A 19,178-nucleotide genomic window follows, 5' to 3' on the forward strand; every position below is an offset into this window, starting at 1 on the left:
CAGACATAAATATGGTTATTTTGCATTTTGATTCCATTTTTGTATAAACGTTTGAGTAAAGATTTTGTGTAAAAATGCCAACAATATTTTAAACATAATGGACCCTATTTTTAAGAGCGCTAGTGCTTAGTGCAGCACTATGCCATTAGTCATACATGCTACTGTAAGTCAATGGGCATGGCCAAGAAGTTTTGTATTTTCATGCAAGCACGCGCTAAGTCTAGGCACAAGTGGGTTTGGTGAAACTGTTTGCGCAAAACGCTAATGGGCTGGGTCAATTGCAATTTAATGCTGAGGTTCTTCTCTGGCACCGTTTGTGTCCTATTATATAGGCCATTCCCTGACAAGCATCAGAAATAGAAACAAACATAGCACATTCATAAGAAGTTGGTAGTGTAAATGGACTGTATGTAATGAATTAGAAGAATATAAATATGGACTTAAGTTCTTTATTGCATTAACTGCATCCTTGTCGAATATCAGGCATATTTCTTTGACAGTGACACAATTTTATATGCATGGAAAAATGTAGTTCTTGTCATTTCCTGTGGAAAATGTAAACCCAATGGGAAATATTCATTACATATTTAGATATTTTCATGTTTGTCTATACCAAGTGCCACATGAAGATACACTACACAAATTGAAATATCTAAATTGAATTAAAGACATAAAGAGGTTATATTTGATGCAAACGTTTTATTTGTTACAACACTCTTCACAGCTAAAAGCATGCATTTTGCTGCTATGTTATTAATGGAGCATTCCAATTCAAAATAAAGTGATAGTATATGCCTTCGTGTAGAGTGTTCCAAATGGACACACTAGATGTAGTGTTTGTAGTGAGTAAGGAATGCTCACTTTAGTTTGGAATTTGTCTAGTGAAACAGTAGGCATTACTTCACAATTAACATACATTGCACATTGTTGTCACATGACCTCATCACGTTGTATGTGAGTGTCATCCAGTAATTGTCTTGGAAATAAAACAAAATGGCTATTTTGCATTTTAATAAACTTTTGTGTATAATAATAATAATAATAATAATAAAAAAAAAAATAAATAAAAATAAAAACAAAGTTTTGGCAGCACAATTATGGCAGGATGGCCTATTACTAGTGCTGTCAGTCGATTAAAATTTTTAATCATGATTAATTGCAGATTTTGAAAATGCTGAAATTTGACAATATATATACTTATTTTCCTGTCAAATGCATTTATTTCCATCTTAGGGTAGAAAACAAAACAAAATGTAACAATATAATGCTTTATTAACATTTTCCAAACAAAGCCTTCCACAATAAAGATAGAAATGCACTAAAATAGCAATTCAAGTAACATTAAACGTTTCTAAGAGAGAGTTTGACTAATTGAAAGAACTAGTCTCCCCATAGGTTGCATATTCATTGCAATGGGCATTAAATCTCTTAAACTCTCATCCTCCACAATATTAATCTGCCAGTAGACTGTGGCTATCCACTTTCCTACAACAATCATGAAGCTGCGTTCATGATTCACGTCAGAGCATCAACGTCAACGCCAGCGACACTTTGAACTCTACGTGAAGAGCACTTGCAGACAAAAACGTCTCATTCAGTGTTTTCACGATAGTTAAGACTTGACATGCTTCTGTGGTAATTAAAATGCTTGATTTCTAATAACAAGTCCCATTTGGGCTTGTTTTGTACATCAAATAGCATTAAGAGGTCCTTTCTCCATCTTTTTATCATGGAAGCGCTGTTGTGTGTGTGTGCAGAGGTTCTTTTATGTATTGAGATAATGACATCCGGGTCTCTATCAAAGGAGAGAGCGTAACGGACCGCCTCGTTATGCAATTTTATACTAAGCTTGTAGGCTCAGCTTGGTATAAGGGCTCTGGTGTGTGTGTGTCTGTTTGTGGTGTGTGTTTGTCAGTGTAATGACTCCGGGCAGATACATTACAAAGGTTCCGCCATACCCAACATGCGTTTATGTTTTATTAACGGTAAATGCGTTAATTGCGATTAAGATAAAATTTACGTGTTAAGCGTTTTAAATTAATCGCATGCGTTAACACGTTAATTCTGACAGCTCTACCGATTACATCTGCCAAAATGTGCAGTATACAGCAGAGAACACTGCACTTCATAGTATTATGTGCAGGGATTCTGTTGTATTCTGCACATTCTGGCATATGTAGAACATTTGAATACTGTGCACATAATACATTATAAGTAAGAGTAGTATGTTAGTATGCTACTTAAAACACACCCAAAGTCTTCCGAATGTTCTATGCTTACAGAAAATTAAATAATGAGCACAAAATACATACTATATACTGCAGAAATAGTAAACATAGTTTGCTAGTATGATATTCGGAACAACTCCAAACATTTACACATCTGCTGAACACAATATTCAGTAGTCAGGGGGTTGATCCATACACTATATATGTTAAAATGGTTAACCCAAAAATGAAAATTCTCTCATCATTTACTCACCCTCATGCCATCCCAGATGTGTATGACTTTCTTTCTTCTGCAGAACGCACATTTTTAGAAGAATATTTCAGCTCTGTAAAAAATGGGTGCCAATTTTTTTACGCTCCAAAAAGCACATAAAAGCATCATAAAAGTAATCCATAAGAATCCAGTTTTAAAATCCATATCTTTAGAATTGATATGATAGGTGTGGGTGAGAAACAGATCAATATTTAAGTCCCTTTTTTTTGGGCTAGAAATTCTTCTCCCTGCCCTGTAGGGGGCGATGTGCATGAAGAATGTGAATCACCAAAAAACACAAGAAGAAGAATGTGAAAGTTAAAGTGGAGACTGACTGAGCAGGGAGGAGCATTTATAAAATAATAAAAAAAGGATTTAAAGGTGCATCCAGGTGCAACATCTCGGACTTACAGTGACATCTGTAGGTGCTACTGGTTGTTTAGATCAGTGTTACTATCAGAAATAATTCATAATTATTTCTTATTAATTAATATTTAAATTAAATAACAGAATCTAACTCATTAAAGCCTCACATGGGACACCATTAATCTTGTGTGCTATGTTCAGGAGTGGGTTTGGTTATTAGCAATAATCAATGATTATCAAAGATAATTATTAATTATTAAAATCAATAGAACATTGATCAGAATCAGTGTTAGCTTTTTAATCCTTTAAATCAACAATCATCAAAGATAACCATCAATTATCAAATTCAACAGAATATTAATTATTATCAAAAATAATCATTAATTATTAAAATCAATGAAACATTGATTAGAATTAACACTAGCTTATTGATCCTTCAAATTCAATAATCATCAAAGATAATTATCAATTATCAAAATCAACAGAATATTAATAAGGATTAATATCGCTGGGGAACCACCCTGGAATCAGGGACTCATAACCAGACAGTATAACAGTCTCAATATTAGATTGTTCTCTTAGGAAAATCGACGTCTGGAGAACATCGTCCTTCAACAAGAAACAATGCAGGCTTGAATCCGAGCAATGTCATCCCCTGCCAGCCTTTGACACAGGTGTATGCAAAACAAGCCAAAACACATCTCTTTGAAATATAACAAAGTTTATTGATGCAGTAATACCAATTAATAATCAATACAATGCAGTCAATAAACTTCCGACTTACAACTACAAACTAAACAGTGACATGATTTGATATGGTAACCAAAATAAGCCTATAACACATGAGAGGAAGGTATGTGTGTGTGTGTGTTTATGTGAATGGGTGTGTGTGTGCATGTAAGGAGTGTAGGGCTTTACTGGTTGTTTAGATCAGTGTTACTATCAGAAATAATTAATAATTATTTCTGTAGTTATTAATCAATATTTAAATTAATTAATTGGATCTAACTCATTAAAACCTCATATAGGACTCCAGTAAATGTAGCGTGCTACGTTTAGGAGCAAGTTTGGTTATTAGCAATAATTAATAATTATCAAAGATAATTATTAATTATTAAAATCAATAGAACATTGATGAGAATCAATGTTAGCTTTTTTTTTTTTATCCTTTAAAATCAACACTTATCAATTGTTAACATCGATGAAACATTAAAATTAACACTAGCTTATTGATCATTCTAATTCAATCAAAGATAATTATCAATTATCAAAAATCAATAGAATATTAATAGGGATTAACATTGACGGGGCACCACCCTGAAATCAGGGACTAATAACCGAATATTAAAACAGTCTCAATATTAGATTGTTTTCTTAGGAAAATCGACATCCAAAGAATATCGATTTTCGAATAAAAAAACAATGAATGAAGGTTTGAATCCGAGCACTGACATCCCGTCAGCATGACACAGGTGTATGCAAAACAAACCAAAACACTCCTCTTTGTAATATAACAAAGTTTATTTATGCAGTAATATCAATTAATAATTAATACAATGCAGTCAATAAACTTCCGACTTACAACTACAAACTAAACAGTGATATGATTAGATATGGAAATAAAAATAATCCTATAACACATAAGGTGTTTGTGTGACAGTGTGTGTGTGTGTGTGTCAGTGTGGTTAGTGTGAGAGAGAGAGAGAGATGATTAAGTGACAGCCCGAAAGCTGATTTCGCGATAGCTGGAGATGAAGCAGCCGTGTTCATCACTCAGAGACGCGGTTTTACGAGCGGGGCTCGTAAAATTCCTGTGTTATTTGACTCTTTAATGGATGAACTCAGTTGCTGTCTCACCCGCGATGGCGAAAATGCACAACAGTTCAATATGGTTGGACTACAATACAGCAAAACAAATTCGTGATAATTAATACCCTGAGTATTAATAATTAGCGGACATGGCGGTCCGTAAACTGTACAAGCAAGAACCTTGAAACACAAGAATAACACGCTATAATATTCTATCTCTGCCCAGACGTAAACCTCTTACTTGAATCGCATGAGGACACAGGTAGAATGTGTTTTCCTCCGTCCTTTAACTCTGACCCGGTTTCTTGAGGCTCGTGTGATGACGAGAGCCGTTTCCTCGCGCTGTCGGCGGCCGGTACGGCTGTTGATTCTCAGAGGGCGGTACGGCTGTTGATTCTCGGCGGGCTGGCGGAGAACTCAGAAATGTCGACTTGATTGAAGATGGAAGAGAAATCTTTAATCTCTTCACTTCTGTAGGCCAACGGATGAAGATGCGAATTGCTCGGCGGTCTCCTTCGGATCCGTTAGAGTGTTTGGTTGAACACAGAGTAATCTCAACTCGTCCAGCGAGATGGAGATTGTATGGCTACAGTTTCAAGTCGGACATTACTTCCTTATGCCACGAGGTTACACCGGAGAGCAGCAAAAAGCTACGTCCGTATTCGGTGAACGAAGTAGCCGGAAGCAACTTTGGAAACATTTCAGAATTATTTGAAGTCCTGATGATGTCATGTTTGAGGGACGTTCTGTTGTGTGCCTCATCCAATAGGAGTTGAGTGCTCGATCCTTTAGTGAGCAAGGCTTCATGGATTTGTAGTCTGTTTTGGACTCCCTTTGTTTGATTTTGGTGCGATTTTTATCAGTAAGATTTATGACTCAGAAGGAGGGGGCTTGAGGAATGTTTTTTATGACTGTTAGGCCTGCCTTTGTCTTCTATCTGAATACCTGAGGCCCAACAGGAGTGATGCGCACAAAATGGCATACGTGACTCTCGTGGAGAGTACATGACGCGAGATTTCCGGCCAGAGAATATGGCTGCAAATGTGGGTGAAGAGAAGCCGATTAATGGCTTCTGCCCGTTTACCGCGTGTCTCCGCTTGTACGATAACTTAGGGACAAAGCTAAGCTTTATCGCTAAGTTATCTACTAGCCAAAAGTGTGTGCGGGAATGTTTGTGAGGGGTCGTGTGTGTGTGTGTGGTTAGTACGAGAGAGAGAGAATAAAGTGGCGGCACCAAAGCCGGTTTCGCGATCGTGGGAGAGAAAGCAGCTGTTAGTTTATCACTCAGAGATGTGGTGAACGGCTCGTAAACTGTCCCGCGGTTCTTTGATCCTTTAATGGATAAACTCAGTGTGCCGGTCTCACCCGCGATGGCGGAAATACACAACAGTCCAACGTGGTTGGACTACAACACAGCAAATATCTAATTTGTGATAACAGTACATTACAGTAATACTTTAAGTATTATTAGCAGCAGTGAGCGGACTCGGCGGTCCGTAAACTGTACAAGCAATAACCTTGATACACAAGAATAACACACTATAATATTCTATCTCTGCCTAGACGTAAACCTCTTACTTGAATCGAATGAGGAAGTAGAATGTGTGTTCATTTGTCCTTTAACTCCGACTCGGTTCCTCGAGGCTCAGGTGATGACGGGAGGCCGTTTCCTCACTCTGTCGGCGGGCGGTACGGCTGCTGATTCTTGGCGGGCTGGTGGAGAAATCAGCGACATCGACTTGATTGAAGAGGGAAGAGAAATCTTTTTCTTCACTTCTGCAGGCAAACGGATGAAGATGCGGATTGCTTGGCGGTCTCCTTTGATCCGTTAGAGTGTTCGGTGGAACACAGAGTAATCTCAACTCATCCAGCGAGATGGAGATTGTATGGCCACAATTTCAATTCGTATGTTACTTCCGTGTGAGACGAGGCTACACCTGAGAGCAGCAATGAGCTGCGTCTACACACGGTGAGCAAAGTTGCTGGAAGCAATGCCCAGAAGGATCTCAGAGGTATTTCTACTCCTGATGACGTCATGGTTGAAGTGCGTTCTGTCGTGTGCCTCATCCAATAGGAGTTGAGAGTTCGATCCTTTAGTGAGCAAGGCTTCATGGAATTTGTAGTCTGTTGTGGACTCCCTTTGATTTTGGCGTGGTTTTTATCAGTAAGATTTATGACTGTGTGTGTGTGTAGGCCTCAGTCAGGCTTATGACTGTGTTAGGCCTGCCTTTGTTTTATATCTGAATACCTGAGGCCCAATACATCTAGTGGTGTGAATGCAGCATAATTCAAAATCAATACTTTTCAGTTACAGATGCCATTGCAGAAATTCACTATTAACAATCAGCCATGATTAATTTAATCCAAGAGTGAAAGTGTCCAATAACAAGGAGGTTACTGAGATTAAGCGAGTAATATTCAGCTGGTCATGTGATTCTAAAATGGCAGCCCCCATGAGGGCGCCCCTGCCCCTTGTAGAATAAAACAGCTTTTATAAGGTTACTGATATGACTAGCGTCCTCATCTCATGTGAGTGCTCATGATTTATACATGTTTCAGAATTACAATTCATTTCTTTAGGAGTAAAACCTTTTTAATGAGGAAAAAAAATACTGAGTGCACCTTTAAATATTGATCTTTTTCTCACCCACACCTATCATATCACATCTGGATTACTTTTATGCCGTTTTAAGTGACTTTTGGAGCTAAAAAAATTTTAACTTGCTCCCATTAACTTGCATTGTATGGACTAAAACAGCTGAGAAATTCATCTAAAAATCTTCATTTGAGTTCAGCAAATGAAGGAACGTCATATACATCTGGGATGGCATAAGGGTGTGTAAATGATGAGAATTTTAATTTTTAGGTGAACTATTTCTTTAAGTCAGGTAGGGCTGAAACGATTAGTTGGCATTATTGACAACGTCAACAATAAAAAATTGTCAACAAAAATTTTCGTTGTCGAATAGTCGTTTGATCTAATTTAATGTAACATGAGATCAGATATGAAACTAATGATGCCGCGCGAGGAGCACTGCATCTCGCGCCTGGTTGAGGAGAGAAAACACAGCTTACAGTCCAGACGCACTCCAAATTTTCCAAACAGCTTCAGGTGATGTAGATTGCAAAGTATGAGGAAATTATACAAAAATACAAAATAACTAAATACAGAAGGACTCTCGTTATGGAAAAAGCAGCGCCAGAGTTGCCGTTCCACTGAAGCAAAACTTGCATGTCAGAAATGTAATTTAAGACTTTTAAATAATTTTTAATGGCCTGAATTTTCACCAAATTGATTTGATACCTTTTAATACTTTTTAATGACCCGCAGATACCCTGTAAGTGTGAGCTGTATTAAATTGATCAGGTTAGCCGGGCACGCTGTGATGACGACGTGCACTAAACGGTCTTTTGGTATATGGGTGTTTACATTTTTATAGACGTGACAAATAGCCTGAAAATACATTTTAAAGACATGTATTATTGTAAATAATTTATTCACGAAATGTACCGTATTCTAGCTGCATAAATCAAATCATATTTGTCATTAATATCATTACTAAAATATAAATATTTGGGGACCCCCCCCCCCATCTCAATTCGAGCACTGATGCACATCATGCTCCTTATACAACATTTTACTTGAAAAACAACAATGCCCCCCACCTCCCCTGTTTCTTTGCTGATACAATTTGTTTTAATAGCTGAAAGGTTTTATTTTAGCCTTTAAATTATTGACAATAGCAGATAAAGAATATATCAGCAAAAGTTCCTCTAGAGCATTTCATGTAATACTGCTAGTTTATGTGAGGATTTTTCCTCTGTTCTCTCCACAGACAGTCAAGGTACAGGGCAATGACATCTCCCACAAGCTGCAGATCTCTCGGGTGAGCAAAAATGATGAGGGCTTGTATGAATGTCGTGTCACAGATGCCAACTACGGAGAACTCAAGGAGTACAAGGCTCAAGCCTACCTGAAAGTCAACATCACTATCCGACCCCGCAATCGGGCCATCAAGAAGACCTCGCCACTGCACTTGACCAATAAGAAACCCCGCAAGAGCAGCTCAGCTCTGGGACAGGACAGCAACGGCATGAGTTCGGACCAGAGATCCCAGTCTACTTCTACCTCTCAGACATCACACTCCAAAACAATTAAACACAGCACAGGGTCAGGTAAGACAGAATTATTCTACCCCACAAATTTTGTCTTCTTTTCTTTTCTTTCTTTTTCTTTTTTTTTTTTTTTTTTTTTGGCCTTGTCTACTGTGTTAAATCATATTTTTGTCCTTCTGTTTCAAAATTAGCTGTGCATTGCCATTAAAAAGTATGTATAATTTATTTTTATTTTTATTTTTTATTTTTATTATTTACATGCATTTGCAAGTTAGAAGGTTTAAGGTTTATGCAATGCTAAACATTTAAGCATCAGTATTGTTGTCACATAGCATAACATCTTTGAAGTCATGGTTGATATTGATGAGAAATTTTGACCCTATTTGTCCATTATTAGTCCTTATGTTTCAAAATGCCTGTGCATTGCCAATAAAATGTATGATTGCACAAAATTCAGAATTCAAATTTAGATACACTTACATATGGAGTTTGACTTAACATAGAATATACATTGATATTCATTATATACACAAAGGCTGTGTCCAAAATCGTTCACGCATTCACTGTTTCCTATATAGTGAATTGCAGTGAGTACACAATATCTCAGCAAGAGTGCACTATATCTCAGCAGTGAGTGAACGAAATGAGTGAGTGAATTCGGACGCTGACGTATATCGGAGCTCTGGGGCTGTCACAGAAACAACGTCACATTTGAACTTTTAGAATACTTGGCCTTACTTGTCGTTCTTAATAAATAATATATTAATACAATACATCTTCATTCTGTTTGTCATTTTTAATATATATGTTGATATAAAGAGTAAACACATTTGAACAAATGTGCATTATTGTATTTATTTTTTATAATTTAGTATCTTTAAACTCCAATACAAGCTGGGTAGTGTTTCTGGGCATATAGCGCCCTCATCCGACCATAAACAGCACCAAAGTTATTATAACCTACATGTTATAACTGAATATTTAAATCATCCACAGAATTATAATTTCCACTGTGTGTAGTCTCCTGAGTTAAAATAATATCACCTCAGTGAATTATATAGTAAATAAAGAATTCTTCAGTTTAATGGCAATATTCTGTATAAATATGAATAAAGAGTACATTTTAAAATGTATCTGTATGTTTTGCCTCTCTATATTTTACTATGTTATTTTAATCAAGTAATGATTTGTCAAAGTAATTTAATACATTCAGCATGAAATAAAACATTGCAGGAGTGAAAGAAACACTAAACTGGCATCTCTCTCTCTCACCCACTCGTTCACTTACGCTCTCTCTCTCCTGCACGAGCTCCCTCTCCAAGCACGTACATCTTCCCCATGGTGGATTATGGGCAATTAACCATCATCGAATGTACACTCGAAATTACAGTGCACTGTGGGTAAGAATAAGTAGGGGTGTGACGAGATCTCGTGCCATGAGATCTCGCGATATTAAAACGTGACGATATTTCTCGTTGAGGTGAAAACCTGTCTCACGATATCAGCTTGACTGAGAGTGAGGGTGAAATTAGCATAGAAGATGCCCCCGCCACATTTAAATCGTTTGTGTGGCAGCATTTTAGGTACCCGGTGGAAACAATAAATGGTGACAGAGTGACAGACAAGACACGAAAAAAGGCTGTGTCTCCTTTGGAAGGCTGCGTCCTCCGGAGGTTGCATTTATCGGCCGCATACGTCATCGAGGCTGTCTCGTTTAATTTTTTCCGATGACATATGCGGCCAACAAATGCGACCTCCGGAGGACACAGCCTTCCAAACAAGACACAGCCAATATGTAGGCACTGTAAGAAAATAGTGCCGTACACCGTGCACAAGCACTATGCAAAGACACCTACAGAACCACCGCAGCTCTCAACTAAAGTCAACCAGGTCTGAAGAGACTTGTGTGAAATGATACAGGAGAGAAGCCAGTCAAGTGAGTTTGTGGCAAAACCTTTTACAGTGCTTGCATATTGTTCTGTCTTTTACTGCATATGATCATTCATACTCAGAAAGTAGAACTGAAGTGACATTCTTTACAAGATGATTAGTTAAAACATTTCAAAATGCACCCGCATTGTTTTGCGTTTGTGAATTTCAGTCATATACACTACCGGACAAAAGTTTTGAAGGACCTGCCTGAAATGTTTCTCATGATCTTAAAAATCTTTTGATCTGAAGGTGTATGCTTAAATGTTTGAAATTAGTTTTGTAGACAAAAATATAATTGTGCAACCATGTTAATTTATTTCATAACAAAACTAAAATTTATTTTTAAAAAAGTTTTTGAAATTGATGACTTGGACCAAATAATAAAGAAAAGCAGCCAATAAGTGCCCAACATAGATGAGAACTCCTTCAATACTGTTTAAAAAGCATCCCAGGATGATACCTCAATCTCAAGAAGTTGGTTGAGAAAATGTCAAGAGTACATGTCTGCAAATTCTAGGCAAAGGGTGACTACTTTGAAGATGCTAAAATATAACATAGTTTTGATTTATTTTGGATTTTGTTTAGTCACAACACAATTCCTATAGTTCCATTTATGTTATTCCATAGTTTTGATGACTTTACTATTATTCTAAAATGTGACAAAAAAAATAAATAAAAATAATAATAATAATAATAATAATAATAATAATAATAATAATAAAGAAATAATATATATATATATATATATATATTAAAGAATGAGTAAGTGTTTCAAAACTTTTGACCGGTAGAGTGTATAGTGTTAAAATATCATCTCGTCTCATTCTTGTGAACCCAGTATCATGTATCGTCTCGTCTCGTGAGCTAAGTGTATCTTCACACCCCTAAGAATAAGTGAACAAAAGTAGGGAACGAATGGCTCATTCAGAATTCAGACACTCCTACAAAATGGTGGACACCCAAAATAGTGCACAATATAGTGGATAGTGGGCGGTTTCAGACACAGCGAGAATGAATATATATATATATATATATATATATATATATATATATATATATACACTACCGTTCAAAAGTTTAGGGTCACTTATTCTTTATTTCAAGTGACCCCAAACTTTTGAACGGTAGTGTATATATATATATATATATATATATATATATATATATATATATATATATATATATATATATATATGTATATATATATATTTATATATATAAAATTTGATTTCAGTGGTTTAGACCGTGGCATGATTGTTGGTGCCAGATGGGCTGGTTTGAGTATTTATGCAACTGCTGATCTCCTGGGATTTTCACATGCAACAGTCCGTAGAGTGTATAGAGAATGGTGCGAAAAACAAAAAACATCCAGTGAGCAGCAGTTCTGTGGGTCAAAATGGCTTGTTAATGACAGAGGTCAGAGGAGAATGGCCAGACTGGTCAAAGCTGACAGGAAGGTGACAGTAACCCAAATAAACATGCATTACAACACTGCTATGCAAACAAGAATTTCTGAACATATGACACATCAAACATTGAGGCGGATGGGCTACAGCAGCAGAAGACCCCTCCGGGTACCACTACTGTCAGCTTAGAACAGGAAACTGAGGCTGCAGTGGGCACAGGCTCACCAAAACTGGACAGTAGACAATTGGAAAAACATTACCTAGTCTGACAAATCTGGATTTTTGCTGAGGTACACAAATGGTGGGCCCACTTCAGCCTCGGTTTTCTGTCCTTGGCTGACAGAAGTGGAACCCAATGTGATCTTCTGCTATTGCAGCCCATCTGCCTCAAGGTTCGACATGTTGCGCATGCTGAGATGCTATTCTGCTCACTACAATTGTACAGAGTGATTATCTGAGTTACCATAGCCTTTCTGTCAGCTCGAACCAGTCTGGCCATTCTCCATTGACCTCTCTCATCAACAAGGCATTTTTGTCCACAGAACTGCCGCTCACTGTTTGTTTTTGTTTTTTTCACACCATTCTCTATACACTTTAGAGACTGTTGCATGTGAAAATCCCAGGAGATCAGCAGTATGTATATAACATATATATATATATATATATATATGATATGTGTGTGTGTGTGTGTGTGTGTGTGTGTGTGTGTGATACTATACACAATCAGTAATATAATACAATATACAACACCGATATACATTTAATTACTTTAACATTAAAGTAATACATAATTCAGAAATGTCTGTGAGAATTTCAATGTGCAGCCTTTCACAATTCAACTAAAAGGTTACTACAACTGATTAAAATAGTTACATGATACAACTGTGAATTTAAATGTAAAAATCAAATTTGTATATGTAATAGAGTTTGTAATAGGTTTGATTTGCAACTGTAGCAGAGCTAGAAATGGAATTTATAGTGGCTGCAGTAATGGAGTTTATAAACATACCAGCAGGCAATAAAAGCTATATTTTCACTCATAATGTTTTTGATCTATGTATTGCAGAATATAATTGACCACAGAATAGAAAAACTCTGATTTGCCTCAGTGTTTAATAAGAGATCATATTAATTAGCTCTGAGAGATCAACATGCACAAATCTGATTTATAATTTGATATGCATCTTAAAATCATGCATAACCTGTACATTTGTGAGGCAGCAGTGAGTAAAAAAATATAAAATTGTCAAAACAGTGACAATATTTGGATCAAAGTTGGCATATCTGACCCACTAAATATGTATTAGCATCTCAAATATTAATAATCTACCATGATATCAGGTTTTTGGTTGGAATACAAAAGTGGCTCATATTTAAGACTGTCAGGGTGGTTGCTGCCCACAAGAACATTATCAACATAGCAAACAGCCATTTAGAAATTCAATAAGAATGCCTTTAAAGAAGTAGAATTAAAATGGCAAAAAAAAAAAAAAAAAAAAAAAAAAAGAAAAAGAAAAAGAAAAAAGAAAAGAGAGAGAGAGAGAGAAAAAAAGAAATTCATATAACTGTTGTTTTTATTAACACTTTTAATAGTAATACAAATACTAATATTTTCCAGTACCAATTACCCATAACATGCTATCATACACACAGCATTTGGAGTATGTTCAGAAACATATGAAAATCAGTTGCGTTTCAGGCTCATTATTTCTGGTGGGGCAAAAACAATCACTTAACCCAACGTGTCAGGTGTTGCGTTAACCATAAATTCTCCTTCATTTACTGATTTTGAAACTCTGACAATTGTTCAAAATGCTGTCAGTCATTTTTACAGATAGAAAAGAAAAACAATTTACCAGGTGCATTAGTTTTGAGTCTCTCTCATACACACTCCCACTGTGTCTTCGTGCCCTGTTTGTTCCCTGGTGTTAAGATGAGTTAAGATGCGTATTTACAGGCATTATTACCATTTACACCTGGTAATATGCATCTATTTTGACCACTTGTGTACAGATTCTGAGGAGAGGGTCGCTGATTTCATGACTGCATACATCAGTCATTACGTCAGTGTGATAATGTCTTGGTTACTGTCGTAACCTCCATTCCCTGATGGAGGGAACAAGAAGTTTTGTCAATGTAGTGACACTAGGGGTCGCTCTTGGGAGCCCCAAACATCTCTGATCTTTGAGAAAAGGCCAATGGGAATTGGCGAGTGGAATTTGCATGCCACTCCCCCGGACATACGGGTATAAAAGGAGCTGGCTCGCAACCACTCATTCAGGTTTTGCGCTGAGGAGCCGAGACAGGGTCCTGGCCATTTCAGCGGGTAGATCAGTGTTGTGACAAGAGGGACACAACATCTCGTTCCCTCCATCAGGGAACGGAGGTTACAACAGCAACCAAGACGTTCCCTGTCTGTCACTCACTTGACATTGTGTCGATGTAGTGACACTAGGGGTCCCTTTACAAAACGCCACACCCAGCTGAACTGTGTTACGTGGACTGGCGGTGCAGGTGCGGGCAGACCACTGTGTGCCTCGTAGCAAGTGCACCCAGCCCCCACGTAACCTCCCCCAATGCCCCACGAGTGTCGTACGGCCCCTCGTACCCCGGGGACAAGACGAACTCATAGTGGGGACAGGTCACGCCAGCTGTGGCCTCTTCTTTTTTCTCCCACAAAAATGACCACACCCTGCCCGAAGGGGAGATAACGTGTGGAGAATACGTAACATGGACTTACTGACCAGCAGTATTGCATGTGGAAGAAGTCCCATGGTAGGTCCTACTCAGCGGGGAGGATCTCTACAAACACAGCGGTCAGAGGCAGAGGGAGCTCTGCCCAAGGGAGACGCGGATTTACCAACATTGAAACCGTACCATGGCAAATACATCAACACAATGTCGAGTGAGTGACAGATAGGGAATGCATGATAATAAAGTGCAAAAAAGTATAATAACAAAAATAAAGCACGAAAAAGCGCCACATCGTTTCTGCCAATACTTGCATTTATTGTAAGTGGTAACATGATGTTTAGAGCAGAATTCTCAGTTATTTTTGTGGAGTACCTCTATGTGAGCTTCAGAGATGTGTGTGCTTCTCATCTGTGACATTTTATGTTAATATCAGGCACACTAAAATAGTTCTGTGAAATTGCACATGTATGTATGGGCTTTAAACGGCAAAGTTTAATAAACTTGTTATAGCACAGCGGTTGATTGACAGATAAAACGTTCACACTAGAACTCATTGGTTTCACCAGACTCAAGCATGAGTAGTCAAAAAATCATATAGGCCTATCCACTCTCATGTATATGCCATTATAATGGATGCTAGGCCCTTGAATGTTGCCCTAGTACTTATTAAATTAAATTAAAATAGATCATGACTGAAATTTTACAACTCAGAGTAACACAATGCCACGCACAAACATCATAATTTGAAGGCAAACACACCCCTCAAGCTATCATTGAACACTCGTTGCACATGCGCCTCATGTTCTAGATCTCCACTGAATAAAACTGAGGATGAGCTAGCCCCACACATAGCAAATGAGAACCATAATGGCTTTAACACAACAGAACATTATAACTATAGAATGTTTCAGAAGACTATCTACGGATGTCTAATGGACATAAAACAAATTTAAGTTGCGGAATATATATTATTTCTTAAAATAAATTAAATGGTTATGCCACGCATTTTGCACAATAGCACCACATCTGGTGGGGCACAGCTCCGTTTGCCCCTAATGTAGAGACGCCACTGATGAAAAATAACTATCAAGGTTTGAAGTGCCACCTACAGACATTTGTAATTGAAATGTAAAAATGTCTTCTAAATATCAGGGAATAAATAGACATAATTAGTCAAAACTATTATTATTATTATTTAAAACTTGGGTTAAGTGGTCAAATGCAATTCCTTTGTTTGTGACTGTTGTATTTATTTTAAGTGCAATTAAGTAAATTCCTCTTCCTGTCATTCCAATTATAATTCCAATTCAACATTCTTTGTGACCAATTTAATTCAAAATTCTAGTTTGTGATTTCAAATTGATTGCAAGGAGTTTCTACTGTTGTATAATTGGTACAGCAGGTAAAAAGATTCAAGGTCAGATTAATTATGTCATATTTAAGATACATGTTGTATACTTTACTTTTTCACAGTTACTTCTTAACCGCATTACTTGACCATGAGTGCTTCAGGCTCTCTCAACCTTACAGAACTTGCACGACAACAGCATCACTGAGCAGTAATTATAAGTGATGTCATTCTGACATGACTCATACCCTTCTTTACAGCTAATCAGATGCGACTGGTAATGAATGTATAGATGCAATGCATAATCGACGGCGCATTTCGGCTCAGAGTAAAAAAAGGTCCTGCAGGAATGATTAATTATTCCCTGTGAGCAGCAGAAGGGAGGGAAGCTTCAGCCCGATTCAATTGCTTGTTTCAGGAGCGCTCCTGTTCGGCTTGATCACCTCAGGCAAAATGAGATCTGGCAGAGAGGAGCAGAGGGTCATGAGCCTTCCTCTTCCTCCTCTCCAGCTCTCTACCCCTATATAGAGCTCGACTAAAGCTCCCCAGATGCTCCCCCAACCCTCTCGGAACATTGCCGTGCTTGGTCTGACGAAAAATCCTGTAAATGTCACTGTGATTTAGTGAATATTTCATTTTCCTTTTCCTATTTGCTGCCTTGTTTTCAAAGTTTTTATGGGCAGTATGCAGCCTTGAGTTTTTCCCTTCTTTTCTGTAGGCAGGTATGCAGTAAGTTCAGAGAGGAATCACAGTGAAGTACTTAGGGGAAGAAATTGTACATGGGTCGATGAACAAGCCAGCTAACATACTGGATACTATCAAGAAAAGGACTGTTAGTTCTAAATTGTCTGAATGTTTCTGCAATGTCATTTATGACTTTGGAATCCTAATGTTCCTGTACATCATTGCAACACTAAAGAACTATTTAATCGAATTAGAGCTTTTTCTGCTTCTAAACTTGCCTCCAACCCATACCTATAGAAATATGCATTCTGTTTCATAACACAGCTGTCAGCACATGGGATGCTTTGAATGTATTATGAAAAGCCATTAAAAAAGGCAGGACTGTGAAGGGAAGCAGTATGCATTAATCCCTTTACACGGTGTAATGGCAGTTTTCAGTATGATTTATAAGGGGAGGTTTAAGCACAAGGTTTCTAGGTAGATAACATCTTTATTTAAGCAGACCAAGATAACGTTTCTATTTTGTGGCACTATTGAAATGCATGGTCATGTAACTTTGGTAACAATTTATAAAAATGTTCTATTTGTTAACATTAGTAAATGCTTTAGGTATCATGAATTTAAAATGAGCAATATATTTTACAGCAAATAGTAATATTGGTTAATGTTAATTTATAAAAATACAATTGTTTATTGTTAAGTTCATAATAAATTGACTAATGTTATATTATATATATACACTGGCAGCCAAAAGTTTGGAATAATGTACAGATTTTGCTCTTATGGAAAAAGAATTGGTACTTCCCTATCTGTCACTCACTCGACGTTGTGTCGATGTAGTGACACTAGGGGTCACTCTTGGGACCCCCAAACACCTCTGATCTTTTTTTTTAAAAGGCCAATGAGAATTGGCGAGTGGAATTTGCCTGCCACTCCCCCGGACATACGGGTATAAAAGGAGCTGGTATGCAATCACTCATTCATATTTTCTCTTCGGAGCCGAGCGGTTCTATTCACTGAGCTGAATTCATCCGCCGAGTTCATTCACCTCTCTCTGCTGGATCTTACGCCGCATTTCAGCGGCTTCTCCCCCTCTGCATCTGTGGTTTGCAGAGAAGGCCCCTGGGTGCTTCGGCAGAACATTTAAAAGAGTATATTTTAATAGAGTATATTTTCTTTCTGGAAGAGTGGCACACACGGAATGTCTTTTTAAAGACGCGTCTTTTTATGTTATTCCTGGTTGCGGTCGTTATCTCTCCGCTTCCGACAGCCACGATCGCTGTCTTACGTATCTGGACGCTGCCCACGCGGAAACATTGTTCGTGGATTGATCATGTCCTCATTGCGAGAACATGACCATGGCAACGTTGCGGTCGTGGCTTGCATTCGTAAGAAAGCAAGCCACCCCAGCGGCTCCCCGTCTTGGTCCTTCTACCTACGGGTATGAGGCCGTGCCGGTTAGCACTGGGGGCGATTTGGGGACCTCAATGGGACCACCTCCGCCGGATATCCCCCCACGGACCTCCCGGCCCTCGTCACAACCACCATCCACTGTCTCATCTTTGCAGGTATGGCGCTCCCCCCGCCCCTGTGCGCCCAGCTGTGGCACAAACACGCCCACATGAGATTGGGTCCAGTGGACTACGGGGACGAGACTCCTCCTCCCCCCCTTCGGCCAATCTTATGGTGGGTGGCAGAAGCCAGGTAAGTGCTTCGATGTCCCTGGACTCAGCACGGCCACGTGGCTTGGATCCCCTCGACGTGGCACCTCGAGCTCCACCCCGCCGCGAGGCCCCACCCACCGGTACATCCAACATGATCATTCCCTTGGTCCCCCTTGCCCGGAGTTTGGGCGCATGGCTCGCGCTTTCCAAGCCGTCACGATGGCTGGTCTGGACCATCCGACTCGGCTACGCGATTCAGTTTGCCAGGCGCCCGCCCAGGTTCAGCGGCGTCCGCTTCACCTCGGTGAAGGGCGAGAACGCTGCTACCTTGTGTGTGGAGATCGCTACCCTTCCGAGCAAGGGAGCGATAGAGCCTGTCCCTCCAGCTGAGATGAAGAAAGGGTTCTACAGCCCTTACTTCATCGTACCAAAGAAAGGCTGTGGGTTGCGACCAATCCTGGAACTGCGAGTACTGAACTGAGCTTTCCACAGACTCCTGTTCAAGATGCTGATGCAAAAGTGCATTCTAGCAAGCATCCGGCATCAAGATTGGTTCGTGGCGGTAGACCTGAAGGATGCGTACTTCCATGTCTCAGTCTTATCTCGACACAGACCCTTCCTGCGGTTTGCCTTTGAAGGCCAGGCGTACCAGTACAAGGTCCTCCCCTTCGGCCAGTC

At 38.7% G+C, this 19,178-nt stretch overlaps 1 protein-coding gene across 1 annotated transcript in view; it reads left to right on the forward strand.

The window, feature by feature from the left end:
* Positions 1 to 19,178, forward strand: part of vstm2a (V-set and transmembrane domain containing 2A) — a 70,856-nt gene that overhangs the window by 44,756 nt on the left and 6,922 nt on the right. Inside the window, exon 4 of the mRNA XM_051682625.1 lies at positions 8,493 to 8,832. Within this exon, the coding sequence (XP_051538585.1) occupies positions 8,493 to 8,832 (340 nt within the window). The remainder of the gene's footprint in view (positions 1 to 8,492; positions 8,833 to 19,178) is intronic.

This window comes from Myxocyprinus asiaticus, chromosome 41, assembly GCF_019703515.2.
Source record: "Myxocyprinus asiaticus isolate MX2 ecotype Aquarium Trade chromosome 41, UBuf_Myxa_2, whole genome shotgun sequence".
NCBI lineage: Eukaryota > Metazoa > Chordata > Actinopteri > Cypriniformes > Catostomidae > Myxocyprinus > Myxocyprinus asiaticus.